A 20,185-nucleotide genomic window follows, 5' to 3' on the forward strand; every position below is an offset into this window, starting at 1 on the left:
AGCCAGAATTTGAACGCACACATGATTTTGGGAACATTGAATCGCTTCACTGATTTCCTTGCACTGGCTGCCTGTTAAAGATCAGAACCTTTACAAGAGTCTCCTGTTAACATCTAAGGCTCTTCATCACGGTGGCCCTGTCACCAGTCAGGCACAACAATAAAAGCACCTGCCTAATACTGCGTGAGACTCCCTTGTGTCACCAAAACAGCTCATGGACTCCCCAAGACCTCTGAAGGGGTCCTGTGCTCGCTGGCACCAAGATGTCAGCAGCTGATCCTTTAAGACCTGCAAGTTGCGAGGTGGGGTCTCCGTGGATCAGACTTGTTTTTCCAGCAGATGCTCGATCAGATTGAGATCTGGGGAATTTGGAGGCCGAGTTAACCCTCTGAACTCTTTGTCTTGTTCCTCAAACTATGTGGCGACTTGCAGTATCCTGTTGATCGATGCCCCTGCCATCAGGATGTATCATTGCCATGAAGGGGTCTATGTGGTCTTTTAGGTCGATGGTACGCATCAAAGTAACACAGACATCAATGTCAGGATCAAAGGGTGTCCAGCAAAGCATTTCCCAGAGCATCCCACTGTGTCCACCAGCTTGCCTTCTTCCTACAATGCCTCCGACTGCCATCTCTTCCCCAGGTAAATGACACACACACACACAAAGCCATCCACTTGATCTTAAAGACCAGGCAACCTTCTTCCATTGCTCCATTGTCCAGTGCCAACACTCACTCGCCCATTGTAGGTGTTTTCAGAGGTGGGCAGGGGTCTGCATGGGCACTCCGACTGCTCTGCAGCTACGCAGCAAGTCCACAGCACTGCGTCTTCTGACTCTTTTCTCTTGGGGTCAGCCTGACGTTTTTCAGCAGTTTGCGCTCCAGAAGCTCATCTGTGGTTTTGGACCAGATGAGCAACAATGAGCCTTGGGCGCCCACAGCCCTGCAGCAGGGTCACTGGTTGTCCTTCTGTGGACAGTTTTGGTAGGTACCTACCATCCTGGAGATGCTCTGACCCGTCACACGGTGGTCCTCGTCAAAGCCGCTCAGACCCTTGTGCTTGGTGCACACATCACCTTCAAGAACAGAGGGTCCTCTCGCTGCTTAATATATGCCAGCCCTTGACAGGTGCCATCGTGACGAGTTCATCAATGGAGTTCACTTTACCTGGCAGTGGCCGATTGGTGTATTTTAAAACAGGTTCAGGTCTTCTGATGTTAAATGTAAAGGCAAGTAAATGTAAAGGGAGATCGAGCTGTTAGGTCTTCAGCGCCCTGATTATGGAACTGCCTGCCTTTGTATCTAAAACAGGCGTCCTCACTTACAGTGCTGTTTGAACTTTTACTGTACAATACAATGCAATACAATTTCTTTGTGTGTACCCAAAATCACCCAAGAAGTGCCCTAATGGGCTTTAACAGGCCCTCCCTCTTGACAGCCCCCCAGCCTCGACTCTCTAAGAAGACAAGAAGACCCTCAGAAAAGGCAGTTCAAAGAGAGGGCCGGTCAATACAATAAAATACAATACCCAGAACAAAAGTAAACCTCAATACAATATAAAAATAGAAATATTACAAGTATGGAGCAGAATTTAACAGTAGATGACATCCCATAATAGGACTCGGGTTTGTTTAGAGTCCTGGATACCTCGGCCATCAAGCTGCCTCCCCCAATTGGCCATTGCACAGCTGGGCCAGCCAATCCGATGAAAGGACCCCTCTACCCGACGATTCCTGCGATCCTCCATCAGGGATGACTTTACCTTAGGCAGGCAGAACAACTTGGCAGGTGGGCAGTGCCACCGCGTGCCACATTTGAGTACCGAGGAGAGAAACAGAATAGCTGAGGGTTATTAACAATACAAACTATCACGTTACTTCTGTTTTAGTGCTAATGACAGTCTGCACAGTTAATCAGCAGCTCTAGTCAGGGTGTGCCAAACTGAAGACTTCTGTCTGTTTTTAATCTTGATTGCCTTTTTTATTACGTTCTCATATACAAAGCATAGCAAAAGTATTGTAATCATCCAAAGATTCAATGTCGAGATTTTTATGAGCTCCCTGGGTCAGAAAACACCATTTTTGAAATTCTGTCCGTGTGTGTGTGTCTGTCTGTCTGTCTGTCAGTCGGTCTGTGTGTCTGTCTGTCTGTGTGTGTGTGTCTGTCAGTCTGTGTGTGTGTGTGTCTGTCTGTGTGTCTGTGTGTGTGTCTGTCTGTCAGTTTGTGTGTCTGTCTGTCGGTCTGTGTGTCTGTCTGTCTGTGTGTGTGTGTCTGTCTGTCTGTCAGTCGGTCTGTCTGTCAGTTGGTCTGTGTGTGTGTGTGTCTGTCTGTCTGTCTGTCTGTCTGTGTGTGTGTGTCTGTCTGTCTGTCAGTCGGTCTGTCTGTCTGTCAGTCGGTCTGTGTGTCTGTCGGTCTGTGTGTGTGTCTGTCTGTCAGTTTGTGTGTCTGTCTGTCGGTCTGTGTGTCTGTCTGTCTGTCAGTCGGTCTGTCTGTCTGTGTGTAAACACGATGACTTGAGTTCACATTCTCTCAGGTCAACCAAGTTTTGCACACAAGTATTTGGTACACAATTCAGATTTCTATCAACTTTTGAGCGTTTTCCGCTAACCGGAAGTGGTGCTTTACCTTTTATTCATGCAGCTGCTGAGTTTTGATTTCTTCAACTTTACTTGTATAATATTTTATAATAATATTGTATAATATTTTATTTCAATATATCATTAATTTGATTTGTAGTTAAAGGTTCTTTAATGTACATGATATAAAAATATATGTCTTGCGGTTTGCTCCTCAAATATCCATCCCCATAACCGAGTATACAAGAAAGGGGTCTCCTCAAGGTTGCTGGCCGGCCTGTCCACTGGTACTGAGACTGTGGTGTAGAGTGGAGGAGGCAGACCCCCTGTGTTTTTCCCAGTTGATTCTTGGGGTCCGTCAGCGGTGTGTTCGGCTCCTGCTCTCTTCAGTGCTTGCATGGACTGGGTGTTGTGTAAGGTTGTGGGGTCCAGCGGCTGGGGGGCATATGTTGGTGTAGAGAGATTCACGGATCTTGACTTTACTGATGATGCTGTGAGTCAATGGAGGCTCTGATCGGGGGTCTCGAGAGAATGAGTGAGGAGTCTGAGTGTCTGGGCTTGTGAGTGTCCTGATAAAAACCAACAAACAGGCCTTTAATGGCCACTCGGGCACGGCCATCAGCAGAGAGAGTGTCGGCCTTACCTCGGCAGTGACATTCATGTGACTCTGGTGACTCTTCCTACGAAGTCAGTAGATGGACTGGGAGAGCATGAGGGGGTCACGAGGTCACTTTAAAGGGGTGTGTGGTGCTCCCGTTATCTCTGCAACAGGACGAAGGTCCAAGTCTTTAGAGTGCTGGAGCTCCCTGCTCTCCAGTAAACCTGAGACGAAGACTGGACTCCTTCATGTGTGTCCCTTCAGAGGGTCCTTGGGTCCCACTGGTTTGACTTTGTGTTGTTCACAGAGTCCTGAATGAGGCACATGATCTGCATTGTGAGGGAGCGTCAGTTACGGCACTAAGGCCATGTGGCACCATTACCGGCTCAGAGGACCCTCATTGTTGAGGACCCGAGTGGCTGGAGCAGGCCAAGGGAACGTCTGCGGCAGATAGAGGGTCATTCCTGGAAGGTGGGACTGGACCACGTGTCTGCCTGGGGAGTTGCCAGCCGCGATCCTGAGCTGTTTTGTCGTGTGGTGGGTGTGGTGACGTGCTGTACCAGTGCAGGCTCCCCAGCCTGACGTGATGGTGGGGACACACTGGAGTCCTTTCCAGGTAGGGATGCCAGGATAGCGGATGGACAGAGGGAGACCACCTCTCAAGATTGCACTTTGCCCTAACATGCTGGGTGGTGGCATTCCTGGGTCTGCAGGGCATGCTGGGAGTTACAGTTGCAAAGGGCACAATTGTTTCAAGAACAGGCCATTGAGCCCAACAGCTCAGCTGTCCTGTTCACGTTGACTGTCCAGCATAACATCAAGCCAAGCCCTGAAGGTCCTTACAGTCCTCCTCTCCTCCACATGCCCTCATTTATTCATTCATTTCATGTATTCTAATTCTAACATGTTTGCAGTTTCTGTCCTTAACAAGTCATCTTCTGTGTCCTTGTGTTCTTATTGAAGAATTTATTTTAAAGGAATATCTGGGATCCTCAGTACTCATTGCCTTCCTGCCTTTAAACATCACGTCTCCTCTTAATGTCTGCTTAAACTCTGAAGGTTCATTCAGGTCCTTCTGCCAGTCCGCCTCAGTTGCTCTCCGTCGCTCTCCGTGGTCCTCCATCAGCTTGTTGCTTTTCTCTGAACTTTCTTCAGCACTGCTGCATGTTTTTCTTTCACAAAGAAAGGGATACAAAAACCAGGGCCGTTAATTCATTTCTTAGTCACCATCTCTCATGTGAGCTCATTTTCTTTATTGATTTCTTTATATGTTTCACAATCCCACAAACCCTCCTGTTCTGTTTCAGCATCTCTGAAGACCTGCAGGTTTCTCCCATGGGATGTTAGACCAAATACCCTGGATGGGCCACCAGCTGATGACAGACTCGCTCAAACCAGTCCAATATGTGCAGTTTCCAGTTTATTGATAAGCAGAAGACCAGTATGGACTGGGTGACACACACACACTGGCTGTATGGTGAGGTTATGGAGGCCCACTGAGTAGTATGGTGCAGGTCCGCACATGAAAGGTGACAAACCACTTCTGTTTCCGCCCCTCATTCACACTCCCACCATCGTGGAGGTGCAGCCAGCGTTTTCTTTTTGAAATGTGACGTGTTGCGTATTTTACACTGATTTGTCCCCGCAGTGCCTCCATTACCTGACAACCGTCCTTTCCCGTTTCTTGATTCCCACAGATGGCGGTTGGCATCATTTCACTTCTGTCTCCAGTCCATCTCTAGGCCTCAGATCACCAAGACTGTCATCATAATTGGCAAAGTGGGCATCGGACTCTCAGAACACATCTGGTTAGCTTAATAAAATGTCTGCACGTAACAGGATAAGACACCAGTGATTTTTATTCAAGTACTAAATGACCAGCAGACGCAGAGTTCAGTTTTTAAAGTCCAAAATGCCCCTCTGCTTAAAAGTCATTTATATTGTCACCCCCATGAGGGATGGGTGGTAAGATTTCCCACAGCGAGCGTTTCCAGGTGGCTGCCCCACAAAAGGACATGCCACCCTACTCACTACTTCAGGGCAGAATGTCTGCCGGCCGTGGGCATGAACAGCCCCCTTAGTACCGCAGTCTAATCTGAGCCCTCATACCTGGTGAACTATCAGCTTCTGATACCCAAGTGCCACATCAACATGCAGTGCCCCGTGTCCTGGGACCCCCGACGCGTATTAAACCCAAGCATCTTGTAGTTGATTTCTAATCCCCAGTGAGAAAATGAGAGGCACACACAGAGCTGAACTTTTCATGTGCTCTCGCTGAAAGCAGGCGCTGCCTTTCACTGCAAGTGGCAGTTTGCTCTTCTCCACACTCGCAGACCACCAGACCACCAGGCCACTCAGACTCTTCTTCGACAAATGAAAAGACGCAATGAAAACGATCAGCTCACCTCCTCCACTTACACGGAGACTTCAGAGGTCTGACGTTAGAGCGCTTCGCCCTCGTTAGCTCCACACCTCCACTGTCCTAACCACAAAGCACTTCGGATCTCTTCTGTGATTCCAAACCCTCTGCTGCGTGCCACCAATCCGCAGATCAAACACCGACGGCCGCTCCACTTTGTGTCGTGAATCAGAAGTCGCTCTGCTGCACACCTTATCTTCACTGCTGTCTCTTCAGTACGCTCAGCCACGATCTGCAGGGACCAAGAACACCATGAAAGTCCACCCTTCCCGTACTTCACTTGGATTTATACGCTACTTCAGAGAAGTCACAGTCAATCCCAGGTGACACTCGATTGTCCCCTCTAATTGCTCTACTTGTTGGCACACAACAACACTTCTCAGTCTTACAGTCTCCCCGTGTGGGCACTCTCAGCACCCTCTAGTGGACGTCTTGGACTCCACTCCGTTGGCACCTCACGGCAGACCTTTGCCAGGCCGATGGAGACACGCCGGTCCCCGAACTCCACAGACCAGAAACGTCACCATTGTTCTTTCTGTGCACAGATCACACGACTGCTACCATTCACTGTAAATCAGAAGTCAGATCGCCACACACAATGTCTTCCTTGCTGCCTTTCGCATGCTCAGCAGGTCCGAGCACAGACTCTGAGGACTAAGAACAGAAACAACGTACCTGTACGTCGCACGGCCGTCACCTCTGTGACACTCGATTAGCCCCCTGCACGCCATCTTCACTGGCACTCACTAACACTAACCATTGTCTCAGTGTCACACTGTGTCTCTCCTCGTCACCAGGATGATGGGCCCCCTTTCACCTGGAGATGTGGTGGTCCACAAACCCCCCACACCACACATTACAAGAGAATCCCAAACCAACGCCTGCTCCTGTGCCCCCCAAGGTACCTATTGACACTCTGTCCCCCGATCCACAGATGATTCAAATATTACAGTCTGTGACGTGGCCCATCACATAATAGTGTAGACAAGGAAGAGACCCCCTTTTTAGACACCTGTGGAGTGAGCTGCCCACCGGCTTAGGAACATTAAATTGTTTATAGTTCAGTTCTGCGGGAGGCACGGTGGCACAGTGGGTAGCGCTGCTGCCACGCAGTTAGGAGACTCGGGGTCGCTTACCGGGTCCTCCCTGTGTGGAGTTTGCATGTTCTCCCCGTGTCTGTGTGGGTTTCCTCTTACAGTCCAAAGACATGCAGGTGAGGTGCATTGGTGATTCTAAATTGTCCCTAGTGTGTGTGTGGTGTGTGTGTGCCCTGCGGTGGGCTGGCACCCTGCCCGGGGATTTGTTCCTGCCTTGGGCCTTGTGTTGGCTGGGATTGGCTCCAGCAGACCCCCGTGACCCTGTAGTTATGATATAGCAGGTTGGATATTGGATGGATGGATGGATAGTTCAGTTCCTGAAGAATTCAAACAGACCGCGAACACTAAATAAGGATTTAATGTATAAACCTCTGCCAGTTCTTTAGAATGTGATGCCATAACTGCTGTAGCCCACCAAGGGAAGGCCACCCTATACAGATAACGGGCAGGATTTGAGCAGAACAGACACGGTGGGCTCAGCTGCGCCTCTGATCTTGTGAAGCAGCACCGCCGGTTTGGAGATTCCTTCTGCCACGTCCCTCGTCAACAGAAGGATGGTGGGCATGTGTTGCTCTGCATGTGCCACGACGCTCCAGCAGAACAAAAGAACACTCGATGAATTAACCCTTTCCATTTGCCTCAAAGACTCAGATCTTTTTTTTTTGTCATTTGCGCCATTCCAGAAATGCGACGCGTGGCACGAGTGAGCAGCTCTTTCATTTAGTAGCCCGCCGCTCACCAGTACAGCCCGCCCACACCTGACTGTGCTTCTTATATACAGTTGTACCCAGAGGTGGGCACTCCGAGCAGAAGACTTGGGGCTCTGGGGTGACTGACTGGATCGTGTGTTGAGCAGAGACGTTTATTAGTCTGAAAAGTGTGCTGGCAGCCACTCCGGGGTTTGTCCTTTCTGCGTGCAGACCCGTCTAATGTTAACATAAGAACAGGAGGAGTTTGACGAATGAGAGGAGACCACCCGGTCCATCAAGTTCGTCTGTTCAGCCGAAAGCCCAACATCTCATCCAGACCCTTCTCGAAGGTTCTCAGAGCTCCTGCTTCAACTCCATAACTTGGTAGTTTGTTCAGATTTCCACAACTCTGTGTAAAGGTGAGCTGCTTGGCTTTAGTCTTAAATGCACATCCCCTTAGTCTCCACTAGGTGTCCTCGAGGATGTGATTCACCCTTAAGCTGAAAGCATCGAAGTCTTTGAGAGTTTGGAAGACCTGGATGAGGTCCCCACTTCGTCTTCTCTGCTGGTGGCTGAACAGGTTCAATTCTGGGAGATTTCTTCTGCCACGTCCCTTGTCAACCAAGACATGGTGGGCATGTGTTGCTCTGCCTGTGCCACCACACTCCGCCAGAACAAAAGAACACTCGATCAATGAACTGTTTGCCACAAAGCAGGACATGTCCTTAAGTCCTGGTGCGCACACCTTGGCTCCTCTCCTCTTCACCTCTTCCAGTGCTGCTGGTGACCACAACTAATGATGTCCGCCCCTGTCTTTGTAATCACTAATGAGGTGCGCAACTTCACACACCTTTTGTGTCTCAAAGAACCAACCAAACAATGAGATGCTGGTGGCTGGTGGAAGGGATACGAGGCCTTCAAAATGTCCCACGTGTCATCATTTAGCTTTACTCGGCCCTCCATGATGTTTTAGGGACACTGTATTCATCCTGCCCTGCGGTGGGCTGGCGCCCTGCCTGCCCGGGGTTTGTTCCTGCCTTGCGCCCTGTGTTGGCTGGGATTGGCTCCAGCAGACCCCCGTGACCCTGTATTAGGATATAGCGGGTTGGATATTGGATGGACGGATGGATGTATTCATCCTTTAAGGGGTTTTCACACCTAAGGAATTCATTTTTGGACACCCCAAAGACGTGCTGAGTAGAGTTAACTGGCGATTCCCGAATGACCTGAGGGAGCATTGAGTGGGTTTTCTGGCCAAGTAGCCTCCCATAAAGGAATATGTTCCTGCCTTGCACCTGAATTTTCTGGGGTGGGCTCCACCCTCGTGGGCCCCTGATGTAGACTACAGGTGTTTGAGAACGTCATGGATGTATTTGGTTCATGCGGGGGTCTCCACCTGGGCATTCTGCTTTTACTTTTCAGTTGATTGGCGGCTCTAAATTGGCACTGAATTAGGATGTCTCTGCCGCGGGCACTGCAATAGACTGGCACCCCATCCTTGGTTGGCTCCTGCTTTCCATCCAAGGCTGAAGATTTAAGCTCCACCCACCAGGACCCTGAAGTGAACTGAGTGAGTTTTGAGAACATTCTGGATTCATTTCACCAGTTATTAGTACCACCTGGACACCCACTAATCCATGGAATTATCTAATCTGCCAATCGTGTGGCAGCAGTGGCATGCATACACCCTGGCAGATTTGGGGTAGGAGCTTCAGTTAATGTCACATTAAACACCAGAATGGGGAAAAATGTGACCTCCATGGTTTTATATGTGACATGACTGTTGGTGCCAGGCAGGCTGGTTGGAGTTTCTCTGTAACTGCTGATCTCCGGAGATTTCCACACACAGCAGTCTGTCGAGTTCACTCAGAATGGGGTGAAAAACAAAAAACATCCAGTGAGTGGCAGTTCTGCGAACAGAAAGGATGAGAGAGGTCAGCGTTGAATGGCCAGACCGGTCTGAGTTGAAAGGAAGGTTCCGGTAACTCTGATGACCTCTCATTATGACTTTGGTGAGCAGAAAAGCCTCTCAGAATGCACAACGCGTAGAACTTCAAGGCAGACGGGCCGCCACAGCAGGAGACCACGTTAGGTTTCACTCTCGTCAGCCGAGAACAGAATGCTGAGGGTCCAGTGGGCCAAAGAGGAAGGCCAGAGAAACGTAGCCTGGTCTGCTGAAGCTCCATTTCTACTGGTGCTCATTGGTGGGAGCCACCAGCATCAGGAGTTCATGGACCCAACCGGCAGTCCAGGCTGGTGGTCTTCATGTAATGGTGTGAGGAACGTTTTCTTGGCACATTTCGGGCTCCTTAGTAGAAGTCACTCTTCCCTTGAATGCCACGGCTGATCTGAGTATCCGTGTGAATCGCTTCATGGACCGTTTACACGTCTTCTAATGGCCACTGCCAACATGACAATGAGCCTTGGCACAAAGCAAACTGCTTCCACGTGGCCTTCCCCACCAGACATCTTATGGATGTGGTAGAACAGGAGACTGGCAGCACAGCAGATCTGCAGACACTACAATCATGTCAACGTGGACTGGCATTTCAAAGGGACGTTTCCCCGACACCCCATGGAATCCACGCCATGAAGGACCGTTTGGAGAGCCAAAGGCGGCCCTGCCCAGCATTAGGATTGCGGTCCCAACAATTTGCTTTTACACCAGAGAGACTAAACTGACCCGTCTCTTAACTACTGAACCCGAGTCTGACTGTGCGGCCTTGTGAAAGTTATGATCTGCTCTTAGTGCCCGTGACACTGAACATCTCAACCTCTATTTCAGTCATCTTCTTCTTGCTTTTCTCAGGTGGGGTCAGCTTAGTGTCACACAACCCTGTCATCAGGGTGTCACCATGGGCCACACTGATTACTCCCACCCTCGCCAATCAGCCTAATTACAGCGCCGGGCTGACGAGGGTGCTGCACCGAGCTGTGATTACGGGCACAGCGGTGGCTTATTGAGTTGATCGATGTGTCCTGCATGGATGCTGAGCTGCGTACAGGAGATTAAGGGCTTCTTGATTTCAGATGCTGTACGGTGGGTGGAGGGGGCTATTTTTACAAGCAGGGCTCGGATCAACGTGAGCATCTGCGTGATAATCATGGATTGCCAGGGTCAGCTGCCTTGAAAATAATGAAGCAGCAAAGCTGGACAAGGCTGAGGCAGCAGTGGACATGTGAGGGAGGATCAATGGCTATTGACTCGGAAGCCTGGCACCCCCCCATCCATGTCCCCAGTCCGGCGGACTGAACAGCTGCCTCTGTTATATAAAGTCTCCGGAGTGCTGATGAACCCCTCGCGGTGTGTTTTCGGGCTGGCGGTGTGACAGCGACACGCAGTCACGTGAGTTCCCTTTTGGTCACATCTGCCTTTTTTTTCCCCTGACGGACGTAGCAAAGGGAACGTCACACAGTCCGCCTCGCCTATCCAGAGTGTACCGAATGCAGGACACGAGTGCCACGTTTAACTCCAACAATCAACCAGCAGCAGCAGTAGATGCCGAGCCTACTCGACTCTAGGGGTCCGCTAACCTCGGATCTTTATCTTTTTTTTTTTTTTTTGCCTCCCACTATTGACAAGTGGCTCTAATTAAAGCCCCAGGGTGCCGCAGCAGCGTCCCTATCGAGCGCTCTTTATTACCGGTGATCGCTGCTATCCGGGATGTATCTGCGCTCGTTTGCCTGCCCGCTGCGAGATGCTGCGTCTGCGATTTAAGCCGCCCGTCTGATTGGGCGCAGGAGGACCTTCTGTGTGGGAGGGGGAGCGGCGAGGGAGAGAGAGAGAGAGAGAGAGAGAGAGAGAGAGAGAGAGAGAGGGAGAGGGGGAGGACTATAGCTGACTGGGCTGGGAACGACGGTCCGTCCACGGTGCGCATCTCGCATGGCTTCGGCACTCTGACGCACCCCTCCGTCTCCCGGCTGGCCGCGCCTCACCTCCCCTCGGGCGTGCTCGTCTCAGCTCGCCGCTGCCACCCCGACAGCCATGTCCTAAAGCCCCGAGCTGCGTGCGAACAAAGGAAAAAGCCGCCTCGCGCACAATGGATATGAATATGAGGAAATTCACCGTCAGGAGGTTCTTCTCGGTCTACCTGCGGAAGAAGTCGCGCTCCAAGAGCGCCAGCCTCAGCAAACTCGAGGTGCGTACTTCTTCATCTCCTTGTTTTCCATGTTGTCATTCGCTGATTTTCATTGTATCGATGGTGCGCTGAAAAACGGGCAACTTCACTCGGCACAGGGGAACGCACAAGAAAAGAGCTTGGCTGGGACTTGTGCGACGCCGCGTTTTCCGCTTCCATCCATCCCATCGCTCCATTGGAATTTGGGAGATCCCAATCCCGCACCCCCGAAGGGGCAGGGTCGTGTAGCGGCAACTAACTCTGTACGGGACACGCGTGCATCAAAAGTGGGCGAATTTAGACTGTCGGGTTAGCCTAACTTGGACTCCTTTAGGATGTGCGAAGGAATCGCAGAAACACCGAGAGGACGTGCGAACTCCGGGCAGGGGGCGTCAAGGGAGTTTAGGAGATCTGCACCCTCTTCACAAGCGATCAATTAAATAATGAATTCATAATCATATGCTACTACTACTATGTTAATACTACTACAACTAATAATAATATAAAACACTGTTAATAATAAGGGAAGAAAACAACGCTAATTCCCACGTTGTATCCAGAAAAAGAGAGACGAAACGTTTTTGTCTGTGAAGCCTTCATCAGGTGTGTCAGGAATCATCCATCCATCTTCCAAACCTGCTGTGTCCTGATCAGAGCCACGGGGAAGCTGGAGCCCATGGCAGCAACATTGGGCACAAGGCAGGAATGACACCTGGACAGGATGCCAGTCCATTGTAAGGTGAACACACGCACACACCAGGGGCTTATCTAGCATCGCCAATCCCCCTAATCTTTAAGAGGACCCCCAGAGTACCTGGAGGATACCCACATGGCCCAAGGGAGGACATGCAGACCCCACACAGAGAGGAACGGGACTCGAAGCCCAGACTCCTTGTTGTGAGGCACCACTGCATCACGTATTAATAATTATAATTAAAATAACAATGATTATAATGGGGATGATGATGATGATAATAATTATAGTAAGAAAAAAAGCAAAGCTAATTTCCATGATGTAACAAGAAAAGAGGGTTAGAGGTGCAACATGTTGTCTGTGTAGCCTTTATCAGGCGTGCCAATAACAATAAGAAGAAGAAGAATTAATAATTCCTTCTTCTTCTTCTTATTAGTTTCTTCTATTTCTTTGTCAATCTTGACAGCACTTAAATGTTGCAGTCACATCAATTCAGTCTTTGATGGATCAGCTTAGTTTCATGCTCTGAATTTGCTTCAAGAGGCTCCAACCTGCTTAAATTTTAATTTCTTTTGTCTTTGTGCCTTTTTTTTAGTAAAAGGTCATTTTTTTTTTACTAGTATAGCCAGAAACTTAATGGGGGTATTGAAGAAGCTGCGTTCCTGCGCTGTAAGTTCAAGTGGTCTTCATAGTCGCTGCTCCTGATGTGAACGTCGATTCTCTGGTGAATTCCGGGGTCCGTCAAGTTGTCCCGTGTGTGTTGCTCTTTAATGAGCTGCCCTGCTTTTGCATGTTTTCTGGTGTCCCGGCGTCTCCTTTCATGTTCATTCGTTTCACAATGGAGGGCACTTTATTGATGTCCAGTAAAATGTCGAAGACTTGAAAAGCATTCGGCCCTCTGGCTTCAGGGCTTTCATGGCCTGACAAACCTGCACCTGCCGTCGGAGGCGTAGCTAGAAATGAAACTTGCAGGGGAGGATGAGACACGACACTCGACTCATCGGAATTCCATCTGTGAACTGTCAGTTGGATCGCTCGTGAACTTCATTGGGAGGATCAAACCCAAAATCCCAGCCCCTCCTGGCTATGCCTGTACCTGCCATATTGGATGAAGGCACTTGATTTTAGTTTGTGCCACCTTGTATGAGGAGGGCAGGGTTAGTGGTGGTGGGGTCAGCAGGGTGACGAGTCCAGGGTCTGATATCTCGAAGGCTGATTGTTGTTTTGACAGCCATGACACATACAGTGTGCTCGTCCTCCTCCTCCTCCTTTACTTCGGCGGTCCTAATTGCTCTTTGACAGCCCAGTTTAAGACTCCAAGGCACAGGAGCGGGTTGGCTAAGTGTGACAGGGTCATTAGGTGACACTTTCAGTGAGCCCACCAAGGTGAAGCTTGCCATTCTACATCTTTTGTGTTGAAACAGTCGGCAGTCTAGGGGCTTACTAAAAAAGACGAAAGCAGAACGACCGCTCGGACTGAAGAAGAAAGTCCTTTCATTTGCTGGAGGATCACAAGCTGAGGTAGACTGAGGTAGACCTCTTCCATGTGATATTCCCCCAGTGTGTCCTCCTAGAAGGCTGTGGTTGGACACGGCGACACAACAAACCACTTGAAAAGTTTTCTTTGGACCTGAAGCAGCAGCAGCAGCTCAACTCTGATGTCCTCCTGGACTGTGGAGCTCCTCACCTTCTCAGGCCTCCACCCTGACTCCTGAACAGGGCCTTGAGGTCTCTAAACTCCTCCATTTGGAGCTGCTTAGCCACAGAAAGAGAGAGTCGCTGTTATCTGACAGAAGATGATCTGAAATTCAGAGCACCTGAGTCTCAACGGGTGGCCACACGGCTCCCACATCCAGGCTTCTCATACCGCATCTGGCTGGCTTCCATTATCTTTGTGGGCTTCCTCTCCACATTCAAAAGGTGTGTGTGTGTGTGTTAGATGATTGGCAGTTCCTGACTGATCCCACATGGAGAGGTGTGTGTGTGTGTGTGTGTGGACCCTGGCACTCCATCTCTCCGGGACTGGTTCTGCCTTGATGGTCTCAAATAAAATGGAATATAAAGGCCCCTGGATAGACTTCTTCATATCAACGCATATTTTCAATTGTGATTATTTTATGTTTGAGAGTGGCGTCATGTCCAAGGTTGGGTCCTGACTTGCTAGGATAGGCTCTGACTCCACTGTGTCCTTGAATTCGATTATTCAGAAGTGAAAATATAATATAATATAATATAATATAATATAATATAATATAATATAATATAATATAATATAATATAATATAATAGCCCTGAGATTAACTGGTGACCTCTCCAGGCCGGGCTTCTTAATTGTGACTGATGCTGCCTTGATAATGATATTATAAAATATATAATACTAGAAACACGCAGACCTCCGGTCCTCCCAAGACTGAAGTTCTAGCCCCAGTAGGTCTCAAAGTCCCAGCAGGTTTCTGTGCCATATGTACTTAGTGCTTAGCAGGTGCCACAGCTGTCATTTTTCTTTGTCTTCTTCCAATTACAAGATCAGCTTCTGCAATTTGATTCACACTCGGCAGATGTTGCTGCTCTTCTTGTTCTCTCTGCCACATCACCTTCTTGTTCGGTTTCCCTGTGTATTTCGCCCAAAGAAAGATGCAGGCTCTTATAACTTTGTGGAGGAAGCTGCCAGCCACATGTTTTGCTTCACCCGTATGTATCATGTCATAAGCTTTTGATTAAGACCACAATCAGGGTTCTTGCCACATTAATTGCATGGCAGATGGACTCCGCCCTTAGTATTTTACACATGTAGTTAAAGGCCCTGAGAAACACGTTTTACTTTCTCTTAACTGTTTTGTGTTTGAGGCTGGCATTCTGTTCAGGGTTGGTTCCTGCCTTGGACCTGACGCTGCTAGGACAGGCTGTGGCCACACTGGGTTGGTGAACTGGAATTAGTAGATGTGAGGACGTTATATTATATTATATTATATTATATTATATTATATTATATTATATTATATTATATTATATTATATTATTTGCCCAACTGTGACCCTGGTCTGGGTAAAGCAGATAAGAAAATGCTACGTCGTGTCGCATATTTCACATGCCTGCTACCCAATTGCCTGCTCAGAATGTGAACTGCTTGTGTTTTTGGGCTTAACTCTTACTAAATTCTGCAGTTACTTCCAGCGCAGACGAAAACAGGAAATCTAAATCTCACAGGAAAGACTCTTTGATTTGTGGACCCGCCTCTCTTCATCATTCATTGGTTAGGAGTCCTGTCTGCAATGCGAAAAGTTCAAAGTTGCATACTGGAGCTAACAGGATAGAAAAACAAGGAGAAGGTCCAGACGGACAACTGCATAAACAGAGAAGGACATCGGAGTGTGGAGTGTTACACGCCTTACCGGTCCTCGTTTGGCTTCTTCCTTTCATCCCAGTGTGGTCTGCAACAGAGAAAAGCCGATGGGATGTTGGCCCCTGTACTCTTTTGCAGTTGTCTTGTGTCCAGTGCCCAAGTTCTTTTGCCCGTTTTCACCTTTTGTTTTAAACTGTCAGTTTCTGATGTGACTTTTTCACTTAAGGCGTTTGTTTCTCACACTCTCATGTCCTTCTCCTCTCATGCAGTTGTCTATCTCAACCTTCCCCTTCCTTTTCAGTCCTGGTCAGATCCATTTTTTTTTCCTCGTTTGCAAAGGCAAAAACAGGCAGAGACAGGATGTGTCCTGTCTTAGCCAACATGGAAGGACTGGCATCCTGGTGGGATTCAACAGAAGATCCTTACCTGGCTGGGAGGCCAGTGTATGTGGGTGGACTTGGAGAGATAGCATACCAAGAGAGCATTCACCTCTGGGGCAGCAGTCCTGGGTCAGAGGACCCAGATCCACAGCTGCAAGGCATACTGGGAGTTGTAGTCCCATGAGGCAGCCCCGTGGGGTTCCATGGGTGCTGCCAGGGGGTGCTGCAGGGAATGGCTCTCCCTACTTTGTCAGGCTTCCCCTTGTCCTGGAAATGCTTTCTAGTTGCAGTGTAGCAGCACTTGAAGTACTCTTGGGTCTGGTATAAAGGAGGCCACTGGGCCTCACCCTGGTGGGTTTGGGGTTGAGACATTAGAGGATAAGGCATGCCTGGAGGAGAATGGTGGAGATTTGTGATTATATTGTGGTTACTCATGTGCTGGAAGGTGGAAATAGTGAAGGATACTTTTATGTAATACAATTTCACTTGATTTGAACCCTTGACTGTGTGTGTGCACTTCTGTCTGGAATTTCAGGTGCTCCTTTTAAAGTTACAATATACACATATATGGACCTAAAAAGGGCGTGGCTTGGGAGATTGGTGGGGCGGTGCTTGGCTGTCATCTGACGAGCAGTCCATTGGAGCTGTGGATAGAAAGACAAGGTTGTGAGCGGCAGCGCCCCCTGTTGTCTCTGGCCAGTAGGGTTTACCATCTCAGAGCCTCGATGGAGCCCCCCATGTGCACGTGTGTCACAGTGGATATTAGGATTTTTTTTTGTAGGTATTCAATAACTATTTATTAATCTTCATCTTTTGGGTCATTGTTTGCATGTTAATGTTACCTTCATTTTTATTTGCTTTGTTCTCTATGCCGCTACTATTTTCCATTTGTTTTGGGGTAACCGATCAAAGGGGCCATAAGCCAATCACCACTAGGAACCACCCTGTAAATCTGGGGGGGGAGGGGTGTCTCCCACAATTCCTAGCAGCTCATTTCAAATGCGCTTCACAGTGTTTGGTGGGTGCTTATTGTAATGAATGGAGGTTTGGCCCTTGGCTCTGTTTTTGACTTTGCTTTGGAGATTCTGGGTTTGGACTTGTTGTGCTCTGCAGAGTTTGCTTTTGTTTTAGAGCAGTTTTGTTTATTATATTATATTAGATTAGATTAGATTAGATTATATTGTTTGTCTTTTTTGGTTTATAAATATATATATCTCATTTATTTTATTAAATATTCTTTGAGTCCCTTTTTGAGTCTGTACAGGGTTTTTTGATGGTAAACCATCGGGAAAAAACACACACAAACACACAGCAGGTATTTTTGGAATTAACAGGACTTGTGTGCTTTGATACTCTGAACGGTTTTAACAAAATGTACCACCAGGATTCGTGGGAGACCCTCTGATATGCAGCAATAAGCCAGAATAAGGCTCAGGACAGCAGTCTGCTGCCATCTAGTGGACTAAAAAATTGTGCTACAAGTCATGAATATTAATATGCATTTTGTCACTCTAAGGTAACTCATCAATATTCATGAGTAGGGCGGAGACTTCAACCAAAACACACAGTGGGGTGTAAACAAGCAGCTGTAAAGCCAGTTTTAGGACAAACTGGAACTGAGCCATTAGTTGGATGAAGAGATAGTGAGGTCCACCTGAACTGGTGAGCAAATGGGCATCAGTGTCTTTAATCTGTGTATTGTTTGATATAGTGCCTTTCCAATATATCTAAAATATACTGTTTTTCCTTATTTATTAACCGTAAAGCACATTACATTACATTTATATATTAGTATTATAATGTTTAGTGCGTTTCGTCTCTCTCTCTCTGTCTCTCTCTACTTTATATAGTGCCTTTCGCTATCCATGAGTCTATTATACTTGATCTTTTTGACCTTTTGTGTTATTTCTACTATTATCTTTCATTTTTATCTATAGTACTGTGTCTTACACTTTCTATCTCACACAGAAGGGTTTCTCCTCTGCTTCATCTGCAAAATTCCGCCTGGGCAGGCTTAGAAGTGAAAGGCGCTACATTAACATCAGCGTTCACTTTATTGCCCACTTGAGGACATTGTGTGGAGATGGTTCTGTGTGTGTGTGTGTGTCAGTGGGGGGAGAGGGTCCTGTAATGCCCTGGCACACAGTTGGGTCCTGTGTTGTATTTGTACCAGCGGGGGCAGCGTGGTGAAGAGCCTGAGCTACTGGACCTGAAGCCCCTATGGCTGCCAGTTCAATTTCAGTTTATATAGTGTCCTATAGAGGGCTGTGACACTGACTGGGGCCCTACAGTGACACAGGTGACCCAGGTGACTCAGTCCTCATGCTGTACAAAGTGAAGGTTTATTGATATTTACACAGAGAATCTGAGCAGAGGGCCAGACTCTTGAGACCCCCATAGTGTGTTGGGGAGGTCTGGGCCTTTTGGGCAGGTGCAGTGAATGATGGACAGAAAGACAGACAGAAAAAAACAAAGGGAATCAAACATGAAGATCTGGAGCTGATGTGCCGTTTGTTCGACTTATCATTAAGAATTATTCTTTAGCGTGAGCGTCAAGGAGACCACATGCATGGCGAGTGCAGCGCCTCACTGTAGGCGATACGGACTATTAATAATCTCACCCACCGCCAACTCGCTCAAGCGCCGAGTCGCCATGGCTACTTGCTTCTCCAAGTTTCTGCCATCGCTCCTGTGCCTCGCATGATTCCAAATCCGGAATAATTCTGTGATGGACTCCAATCTTCACTGATGCACTTCAGCCCAAGAGGAGTCTAAGATGGTGTCATTGTCATCAGAGCCATTAGACTGCGAAACCTGGGAGTTGGCACACCGGCCAGCTCCAAACTGCCTGATGTGCCACCTGGAGCCTTGGCACTGCCAGCTGGGGCAGGAGCTTGGAGGTCAGAGCTGAAGTGGGCTGAGGAATGTGCTCATTTATTAATCAGAGCAGCTTGGGCATCACAGGGTGAAGAAAGTACTGCAGTAAGACCACCAAAAGACTATTATATAGTGCCTTACAGTCCTACGTCTCATTCTATCTATCTATCTATCTATCTATCTATCTATCTATCTATCTATCTATCATTGCCATCAATGGCACTCAGCTGTCAGGTTGCGATGAGGAGCTCGGTGCTGTGCAGTGCCCAGTTTTCACCACCAGGTGGCCAGCGTGTCTGTTTACTCTTTGGCCTCATGCGATGCGCTGCACCGCCGTGTTGTTCTCCTTGCTCCCCTTTTCCCAGTAATTGTCTGGAAATCTGAACGAAGGAAATTCAATGAAATACTCAGTGATGTGTGACAAGGCAGGTCAAGGTCAAACTGAGGCGGCGGTTTGGCTGAATTCATTGAAGGGAGGCTCGGGTGCAGACAGAATCTCCGTAGCAATTCAGTGAAACAGTTTAATGAAAAGAGACCGACGCAAATGATGTTCAAAAGTTGAGAACTGGAGCAGAAATAAAAGAAGACCACCCGATACTCTCAGGCTTGCCTGGTCCAGTTCACGTCATAAGGAGTTGGAGCCGACCCCCTCAGCACTGGGAGGAAGGCAGGAAGAAGCCACTCCACATCAGGCTCCCCGTCCACCCCTTGGCTTTGGACTGCCCTGCATGGTCGGACCCTCGCTCAGTGATGTCCACCGAGGTCCTGCTGTGTCTTAGCTGTCAAAGATGCTTCATACGAGTCAAGTCTGACTGACAGTTTCCTGACCCTGATGGCTTTTCCTTCTCTGGGGTGTTCAGGTCATCGGCTCTACTTGTGGCCACACAGAGTCGGCCCCCCAGTGTGAATGACTGGAAGGTTTGTGGCTCCTGTCAGTCACAGGCCTCGGTGCTGGCAGACCAAACATCTGCACAAGCGTCTGCTGACTGAACACCCCTTGAGATCGAGACCCCCCCACCTCGATGGCCTCCTGTTGTTTGGCATGGCATGGAGCGGTTCGACACTCGCTTGAACCCGGGTGGGCAGATGTGCCCTTGCCACCCACTGGGTGCTCCTGCGGCTCTTCATTCGCTTTATTCTGACATCTTGGGGCGGAGCTTATTTTGACTCAGCAGCGCAGGACGGACCACCTTTAGTCACTTGTGTCCACTCGCGCTCTCCATTTTTGTTAATGGCTACTTCAGAACACAGAAGAGCTTTGAGCTGACAGCCGCTGCCTCCATGAAGTGTTTGTGTAGGAGGACACGAGACTCCTTTGTTATTTAAGTTTTGGAATTTTTATATCACCAGTTTGCTTCAGTCATGTAGCTACAGTGTGTGGGGGTCCTACTTGTG

General features: G+C 48.6%; 1 protein-coding gene across 4 annotated transcripts in view; it reads left to right on the plus strand.

Annotated features, from left to right (window-relative positions):
• rps6ka2 (ribosomal protein S6 kinase, polypeptide 2) overlaps nt 1-20,185 on the plus strand; it is a 122,681-nt gene that overhangs the window by 19,283 nt on the left and 83,213 nt on the right. The window contains exon 1 of one of the 4 annotated variants that reach the window (XM_039738292.1): nt 11,211-11,517. The exons of the other annotated variants lie outside the window; for them this stretch is intronic. Within the exon in view, the coding sequence (XP_039594226.1) occupies nt 11,419-11,517 (99 nt within the window). The 5' untranslated portion in view covers nt 11,211-11,418. Of the gene's footprint in view, nt 1-11,210; nt 11,518-20,185 lie in introns of those variants that run through there. 4 annotated transcript variants of the gene reach the window in all.

The sequence above is a fragment of the Polypterus senegalus genome, chromosome 16 (genome assembly GCF_016835505.1).
Source record: "Polypterus senegalus isolate Bchr_013 chromosome 16, ASM1683550v1, whole genome shotgun sequence".
NCBI classification, from domain to species: Eukaryota; Metazoa; Chordata; class Cladistia; order Polypteriformes; family Polypteridae; genus Polypterus; species Polypterus senegalus.